This window comes from Chrysoperla carnea, chromosome 5 (genome assembly GCF_905475395.1).
Source record: "Chrysoperla carnea chromosome 5, inChrCarn1.1, whole genome shotgun sequence".
Taxonomy (NCBI): domain Eukaryota; kingdom Metazoa; phylum Arthropoda; class Insecta; order Neuroptera; family Chrysopidae; genus Chrysoperla; species Chrysoperla carnea.
Genome location: NC_058341.1, coordinates 43,477,327 through 43,485,916, shown reverse-complemented (window position 1 = coordinate 43,485,916; position 8,590 = coordinate 43,477,327). Strand labels below are relative to the sequence as shown.

General features: G+C 29.4%; 2 protein-coding genes across 4 annotated transcripts; one reads left to right on the top strand and one right to left on the bottom strand.

Annotated features, from left to right (window-relative positions):
- Positions 1-1,535: 1,535 nt before the first annotated feature.
- LOC123300118 (zinc finger protein 569-like) lies at positions 1,536-3,854 on the top strand. The gene is made up of 2 exons (XM_044882603.1): positions 1,536-1,727; positions 1,783-3,854. The coding sequence occupies exons 1-2, from the start codon at positions 1,611-1,613 to the stop codon at positions 3,088-3,090; spliced, it is 1,425 nt and encodes a 474-aa protein (XP_044738538.1). The 5' UTR covers positions 1,536-1,610; the 3' UTR covers positions 3,091-3,854.
- A 37-nt stretch (positions 3,855-3,891) lies between these two features.
- LOC123300266 (acetyl-CoA acetyltransferase, mitochondrial) lies at positions 3,892-8,590 on the bottom strand. Of its 3 annotated transcripts, none has more exons than XM_044882809.1 (3): positions 8,460-8,590; positions 7,174-8,393; positions 3,892-4,168 (listed from the first exon to the last, which is right to left on the bottom strand). In XM_044882809.1, exons 1-3 carry the CDS (start codon positions 8,484-8,486, stop codon positions 3,892-3,894), a joined length of 1,524 nt encoding a protein of 507 aa, XP_044738744.1. In that variant the 5' UTR covers positions 8,487-8,590. The 3 variants fall into 3 exon arrangements, with proteins under 3 accessions (XP_044738744.1, XP_044738745.1, XP_044738746.1); XM_044882810.1 differs by lacking the exon at positions 3,892-4,168 and adding an exon at positions 6,691-6,825; XM_044882811.1 differs by lacking the exon at positions 3,892-4,168 and having other exon boundaries at positions 6,998-8,393.

The following is an 8,590-nucleotide window of genomic DNA, read 5'->3' as shown; positions in this document are numbered from 1 at the left end:
AAGTCGGAGAGTTTGTTTGCTTTACTTTTTCCAATTTTTAATTTTATGCTTTTTTTTTTTTAATTAATCAATTACTCTCTTAATTGCTCGGTGAGGTACATAAATTTTTGGTTTATATAAAACTAGATATGTTTCGTTAACTATAACATTAAAACTTCGGATCATTATCAACTAATTTATTTTTTCTATTACTGACGAGTGATGACCCCGCGTAGAAATCATAAAATGGGGCTCACTACGCTACTGGCAGTATAGAAATACAAAGTAGCCTACTGCGTATTTCTACCATTTGTAGCGAAATTAGTAAGAAAATTTGCAAAGTTATGTTAATTATAATTTCAAAAATATAAATAAATTATAACAGTAAAATTATGATAATATTTTTCGTGAAAAAACGTTATTATAAGTTCCATATTCAATTAACGGTTACCGTTAATGAATATTCATAATTTAAAAAAATTAATTACTTAATTCTGTTAAATTAACCTATTTTTATCTATTAGGTATAACAAAATACAAACAAAATTGTTTATACAATTACGGTATCATCTAATTATGAGAATAAATTACGATAATTTTCATATTTAATTGTAATTTTTTCAATAAACATCAATTTATAAATATAGGTATTCACACCGTGCGTGAGTTTTATTGGAGACGTTTCCATGGTAAAGATACACTACTTTAATTATAGAATTGTATGGATTGCATGTATGACTTACATTGAAAATTTAATATTTTTGTCTCACAAATTTAAATAAATAATTATGGTAATTTACATTTGAAAAATAATATTTGATTTATAATTTTCACAACTTTAATGCATTAAGTTTAATTAATTAGTGTTTTTCAATAATTTTAATTTGACTTTTTCTATAACATTAACATGTAAAGAATTGCAAATTAGTCATAACAGCCTCCTTTATAGCCAAAATTTGTCACTGGAAGCGGCGGCATCGATTTTACTGTCCCTACTATGACTACGCACACAACGAATAGGTACCAACGAATTAAGAACACTTTCGAAAATGAGAAAAAAGAAAAAAATTTTGCAACAATTAATTGTTTAATAGTTGTTGACAAATTGCTTAAAATTTTTGGAAAATCCAAAAAATCATTGCACCTGCTATTAAATTCTGCGGAAAAAATACAAAAAAAAATGTGTTTTATTATTTTACGCGAAATAACATTTTTGGTCGCAACGATATTGCCAGAAAGAATCATCTAAAATACTATAAAATTGACTGACTCACTTACCGATCCAAATTCTACAACACTTCTAGGTATGCCAGAAAGATGCGGTTTTTTGCTTTCGATGCAGAATTGCTTGACGGGATTGCTACGGGAAACTTCGAACTTCATCTTTTTCATTGCATATCAACTTATTTAAACCATGTTTAGCTTTAACTTATTTAAACCATGTTTAACTCTTAACTTTTTCTATGGTTGGTGAGAGTACTAAAACATACAATTTTAAATAACAAATAGGGTGCGTTCTGCTTATATCATGCATGTTTGACAGTTGTATGCATATTTGACAGTTTGTTGTCATTTGAATCAAGTAGATTATTATTAAAAAAATAATAATTTATTCATGTATTCTAAAAAGAATGGACTATTTTGAAATAATCTGTCGAACATGTTCTTCTGAAGGTGTATTAAGATCATTATTCAGTATGGGCTCCGTAAAACTATCTGAAATGTTAACTGAAATTTCTGGCATTGAGGTAGTTATTATATTATAGACTTAAGATTTCGTAAACTAATTTTACGTATTTATAGGTAATCGAAAATGATAATTATCCACAATATATATGCACAATTTGTGTAGATAAACTGAATTCCGCATATATGTTTAAAAAGCAATGCCACGAAGTTAATAAAAAATTTAAGGAGTATTTAGATAATTTAAATATTAAAATTGAACCGATATCAGTAAAAGAAGAAAATAATTTAGTTGTTGAAGATGACTTCGAAAACAATTGTCAATCACCCAACAATTTTGATAAAGAACATTTACAAACGGAGCATAATTCAAAACCGAAGAAGAAAAGTGGTCAAACTTGTCAGATATGTAATAAGAGTGTTGTAGGTTTGGCACAACATTTACGAATACATAGAGGGGAGAAACCTCATGTTTGCAAAATTTGTGGACGTGGTTTTACACAAAAAAGTAGTTTAACGGACCATATATTTGTTCATACAAAAGAAAAGCCTTTTAAATGCTCTCAATGTGACAAGGCTTATAATCGTAGGAGACGTTTAAATCATCATATCCGAATAAAACATACACCTGGAGAAAATTATCAGAAATCAGTTTCGGAACGAAATAAAATCTCTAGTGGGGAATCATACGAACGGAATAATATCCGTAGTGGGGAATCATATGAATGTAACGAGTGTCATAAAAAATTTTGGAAGAAAGGAGCTTTAGCTGTTCATAAATTATATCATCGAGAAAAGTCATATTTATGCAGTTACTGTGGAAAAGGTTTCGTTTTTATGAAACAACTTTCAATTCATCTAAGAATGCATACTGGGGAGCGTCCCTTTAAATGTACAATATGTGAAAAATCATTTTCTTTAGAGAGTTCATTAAGCACGCATCGACTTATACATAGTGAAGAAAAACGTTTTAAATGTTCGTATTGTGAAAAAAAATTTACTACTAGAAGTGCTTATAATACTCATCGATTAATTCATACCGGTGATAAACCGTTTAAATGTGATATTTGTAATCAAAATTTTAGACATAAACGAACTTTAAAATTGCATGTTGTAACACACACGGGAGAACGACCTCACACATGTAAATTGTGTGAAAAATCATTTACACAGGACAGTGCATTAAAAACACATCAGTTAACACATACGGGGGAAAAACGACATAAATGCAGTGTTTGTGATAAAAAATTTGCTCTCAAAGGAAATCTTACGGTACATATGCGAACTCACACGGGCGAAACACCTTATGCCTGTTCGATCTGTCATAAAGGATTTCATGATTCGAGTAGCATGAAAAAACATACGAAAAAACATGAAGTTGTAAAAAATGAGACTGAACAAGTGAAATCACTTGAAGTGCTGTAAAATCATATTTTCAACTCCAGCTATACTTGACGATTAGATAATAGTTTTTTGAGATACCTTCAGAATCACTACGAAATAAAAACTTTTCATGCAGGATTTTAGGCGATATCTCAGGGTTCATCACATTCCGAAACACAAGTTTTTTTCTCGACTTTTTCAAAGGGTTACACCTTAAGAAGAAAGCCCTCAAATCTCCGGTTTGGGTAATAATCATTTTTTTAAATGATTTTCATCCAAAAGGTACTTAAATCGTGTCGTTTAGGTGATCAATAAATCAGAAACTTGTCGTTCAATCGCAAAATCAACCAGATTTTTGTGTCCTTGCTATTTGCCTCCTAATTATGTATGACAATTGGGACCCCAAAATAATGCAGCCACTGTTTTCCCAAAATAAAATTCCCAGACTTTTCCAGGTTTTCCGGTTGAATAATTCCAAAATTCTATGACCAAATTATTACTTTTAAATTATTTTGAAATAAAGTGGGGCGATATCTTGGAATCGTTTCGAAATAAAAACTCTTCGTACAGGTTTTTAGGTGAAATCTCAAAAATACTCCCCCAATCGTTGAATGAACCTAAACTTAGTGTTTTATGAGGCAAAATAATCCTATATACGAGGATTCACCAAATTCCGAAACATAAATTTTGTTTTGATTTTCTCTGAAATATCGATCAAAATCTCATGCAAAAAGTGATTTGCCGAAGCGAGAAGAAACTCTAATTTGGAATGAATAAAAAAACAATAACTCGGAATTTAAATGAATTGAACAACCAATTTGATTTGTGAAAAAATAAAAATATTTATTTATTATATACTTCTTTTAATTTTTGTTCCAATAGCACCTTATTTAACTTATGTTTACATAAATATTGGCCATTAAAAAATAACACTGGTATCTCATAACGATATAATCGTAACCATCTTAAATTTTCTCTTAATGTAATATCAACAGTTTCGAATTGTATATGTTTCATATATGGTTCTAATTCAATTTTCAATTCTTCGCATAAAGGGCATGGTTCTTTTGTGTATAATGTTATCACTGGTTTTTTGTTGTCTCCAACATTTTCATTCGGTCTATAAATATTTAATTTTATTTATTATTTAACAATAGTAACAATTAAAAAAAAAATATTTCTAAAATACACATTAAAAAACCTATTATTTAAGGCTTTGTTTAATTCCCATAAATAGGTATATTTAAAAAAGTTTCAAACCAAAGATAATAGTTTATTACATAATAAAAATTATAATCTGTGTTCCAAACTGTTTTATCATAGTCAATGTGGCATTAGTGATTACTGTCCAATCCAGAGAATATATCGGTTTACTGATATAGCCTCTGGTCCAATCATTGCGGTGCCACCACCATTTTACGAAAGTATTCGATTTTTACAACAACTTATGAGCCTATGGCTGTCGACAATAGGAAAATTGTTTTGCTTGTGCGATAATTTTGCATCCCGATTTTAAAATTGAAAAAATTAATCTTATGTGACGTCACGTCTAGTCATAGGCCAATTTACTTTCCTACCCCTCTGGTTCCTTTATACAAACATAAAAACGTCATACCAATTGGTACGATAGGATGTCATCAATCTCCATCTGTGCAATGTAAAGGCATGATGGTTTTACTTTTGTATAAAGAAACGAGAGGAATGTCTTCTACACGCCAACATGTTGCCCAGGACAATTTGATATTTCATTTTTATATTTTTAACATTAACAACGATTTGGCAAACATTTTCGGACAAAAAATACTTACTAAAAGATACACTTTCTTTTGAATAAAAGCAGTACCTATTGAAAAATCGCTACCTTCCTTATAAGTTATAACCGATTTTCGCATTGCCATAAAGAAGCTAGCAAATTACCTAGGCAAGTAAATTTAAGCACTTTTCGCACATAATAACTAAAATGAATTATCCATTTAGATAATTATTTTTAAAGTTTTTTGTGAACGGACATTGTTAAATTTTCTGAATATACCCAAGTAACTTTTTTATGAAAATTGCAAAACCTTACAAACAGCGCAGAGGACAGTACATATATAAGTAATTATTTTGCTTATTAAAATATACCTTCAGTTTGAAACAATTATTGTTTATCATTATTGTTTTTGCATAATGAAAATAACAAATAACATTGATAAAATGGATAAAAATATTTTTCACCTTTTGTGACCCGTAAAAATAATATTTTTTTAAAATTTATTCAAAACAATTTATAGCTGACGAAATATCCGTTCTTTTATGGAACACTTAATAGCTTATTAATTTAAATTGATTACAATTTTTCTTTTACAATTTAAATATAAATTTTAAACTCTTTCTTGATTAAAAAATTTTAATATAAAAAGTTTAATATTTTCACTAAAAATTTATCAACAGTATATCTTGTAGTTATGTCACTTAAAAAAATTAAATGACAATCGAAGTAATGGGAATACTATTTGCCCAAACTCTCCATAAAATACTTTCTAACATGGTACAACTAGAACTAATTCTACCAAGCTTTCTAATATAATCTTTTTAATGTAAAAAAACAAACAAACAAACAAACAATTTTTCAACTAAAATAATTTCCGCCAAAAATAACAACGAATATTTCAACGAAAAGAAACCAATTTGATTTGAATCATGAAAGTATGACATCAATAATCATGGAATATAATGATTCAAAGATTAAAATCATATTACATGGCAAAATATTGCTGAGTAAGTTCTCTATCAAAAATGCATTTCGGAATGCTCATAAACAGTTTACAAAATTAAAAGTCTTTGAAAATATAATAATATAAAAAATAATACTAGTACAGGTTCTTAATTGAAAAATATAAAAAAGCTACCAGTTCACTCTAAATTTTATCGTTCCCACTTCCAGAAGATAAAATTCAATTAATTTTCGATGTTTTGTGATTTCTTTCACCAACGCCACTATAGGTCTGGAAGTAGCCCAGACAAATGAAAATAATCGAAAGTAATTCGAAATATAAAGATTTAAATTTTCGTTCTTGAATCTGCTCGCCAGTTGTATTAATACTGAACTTTGCTTGATAAAATTGGCGTATACTTACCTTGAATTTTGGAATCTGGCCAACATTCCGGAAGTCATTTACCGGAGGATTAAATGCAATTTACGAATTTTATATTTTTCGAAGTATCTGTGAATGTAAATTATTGAGACAGGCTAGAATTATTGTTTGAAGGAATCTCAATAATTGGTTTTAGTGTTTAGTGACGTCATTTTTTTAGCCAAATACGTATCTAGGTGATAGACTTTTTTTCACTGCCGATTTCTTGGGGAACTTAAAATTGGGCAAGAATTGTCATTATTTTTCAGCTAAGAAACAGTACTATAATAAATTAAAGCTAATTAAAATATTAATATAAAGCTTAGTTTAAATATCTTGTTTGTGACACTCACAAAATTAAAATAACAACAATAAAAATGTGCTGACAAACCCTAATCTCTCGATATAAAGATTGAATAAATGCATAAACTAATCTTCTTTACAATAAAAAATTCAGTTCTTGGATTTATTATCCAATTCTAAAATAATTCGTCGAAAATAGGTAATAAACTTCTGACATTTTAAAGCCAGAAAAATACATACCAAAAAGTATCATCAAAAAAATAGAACAGTTGTTGATTCAAATAGATCACAGGCGTGATAAATACCTATTTACACGAGAGTCATAAAGACATGCTCGGGTTGGAATGTATGTTCCGACCTGAAACGTAAAATTTCAAATATATTCGTAAAGTAAAATTCAGAGTGATAATCAAGCATATTTTCAATCCCCAAATATTACTGTGTTCAGGTATCAGATGGAAAGGAGAAATGTTCCTAATTTAAACTAGGCTTTATATATATTTTTTTAAATAAAGAAAAACTACCATATTTTTTTTGAAAACTATATATTTTAGTATAAAAAATTTATAAGGCACACATAATTATTAGAACAAAAATATAGAACTGTATTTATTAAAAATATATTTATTTGCAGTCTTTGATAAAGCTAATTTTATTTTAAAAAAATGGATATAGAAATATAATAAAATAACAGACAACAACTCACAATTTCTCAATGAGCATAGAAGATGAGCCCCCTCCACCATTGCAAATTGATCCAACGCCAAATTGTCCTGGTTTTAGAACATGGGCTAAATGTACAATTAAACGGCAACCAGACATTCCAATTGGATGTCCTAAGCTTACAGCTCCACCATGTACATTCACTTTCGATGGATCTAAATCCAATTTCAACATATTCGCCAATACGACAACGCTAAAAGCTTCATTAATTTCCCATAAAGCAACATCGTTCTTTTTAACACCTGCCTTTTCTAATAATTTTGGAATACCAAATGATGGTGCTATTGGAAAATCGATTGGTTCTGTTGCAGCATCTTGAAAAGCAACAATTCGAGCTAATGGTTTTAATCCTAATTTTTGAGCTTTTTCAGGTGTAGTTAATATTACTGCTGCAGCTCCATCATTTAATGTGGATGCATTTCCAGCAGTCACTGTTCCATTTTCTTTTTGGAAAACTGTTGCTAGTTTACCGAATTTTTTGAAATCAACTCGTTTATATTCCTCATCTGCATCGAAAACTAAATCAGGTTTTCCTCTTTTTTGAGGAACATTCACTGGAACTAATTGGGACGCGAATACATTATTTTTATATGATTCTTCACTTCGTTTGTAACTTTGAATTGCATAATCGTCTTGTTGTTGACGAGTGATTCCGAATTTTTTCGCTGTATTTTCAGCACAATTACCCATGTGAATTTTATGATAAACATCCCACAATCCATCAAGAACAATACCATCTTGTAAACTTATTCCACCATAAGGTGTTTGGCCTCTTTTTAAGTAATATGGCACATTTGACATAGATTCCATACCACCTGCTAAAACTATTTCTTGGTCACCTGTTTGAATACTTTGGGCACCTAATGCTATCGATTTTAATCCCGATGCACATACTTTATGTATTGTTGTACAAATTGTGGATTTTGGAAGACCCGCAAAAATGGTAGCTTGACGAGCAGGAGCTTGTCCTTGACCGCCTTGACATACTGATCCTAAAAATACTTCGGTAACTTCTTCTTTAGGAATACCAGCACGTTCGATTGCTGCATTTACAGCAACGGCTCCTAATCTAGTAGCCGGTAAGGGTGCTAATGATCCTAAAAATGAACCTATTGGTGTCCGAACCGCAGATACTATAACGACTTCATTTAATTGTGGTTTTTTAGTACTATAAAGGCGTTGGGTATAATTTAATTTGTGTAACTGAATAATAAACAAAAAAATAATAATTGAATTATAATGATTTTCAAATTTTTTTAAATCACTTACCTGTTTTAAATAATTGAGATGGGACATTTTATATTTTCAATAACCGTTAGTTGTTATGTACTTTTATTAAATGATACTTTGGACTTAAAACTTTCTACAGACACGTCAAAACGATGCATAGCTAATCTTCC

Excerpts from the sequence above, each read along its gene's own strand:
- LOC123300118 (XM_044882603.1), top strand. The coding sequence starts at position 1,611 with ATGGACTATTTTGAAATAATCTGTCGAACATGTTCTTCTGAAGGTGTA. Across the intron at positions 1,728-1,782 it reads CTGAAATTTCTGGCATTGAG|GTAATCGAAAATGATAATTA; the intron begins GTAGTTATTATA and ends ACGTATTTATAG.
- LOC123300266 (XM_044882809.1), bottom strand. The coding sequence starts at position 8,486 with ATGTCCCATCTCAATTATTTAAAACAG. Across the intron at positions 8,394-8,459 it reads ATCTCAATTATTTAAAACAG|TTACACAAATTAAATTATAC; the intron begins GTAAGTGATTTA and ends TTTATTATTCAG. Across the intron at positions 4,169-7,173 it reads TCTATGCTCATTGAGAAATT|ACCGAATGAAAATGTTGGAG; the intron begins GTGAGTTGTTGT and ends AAATATTTATAG.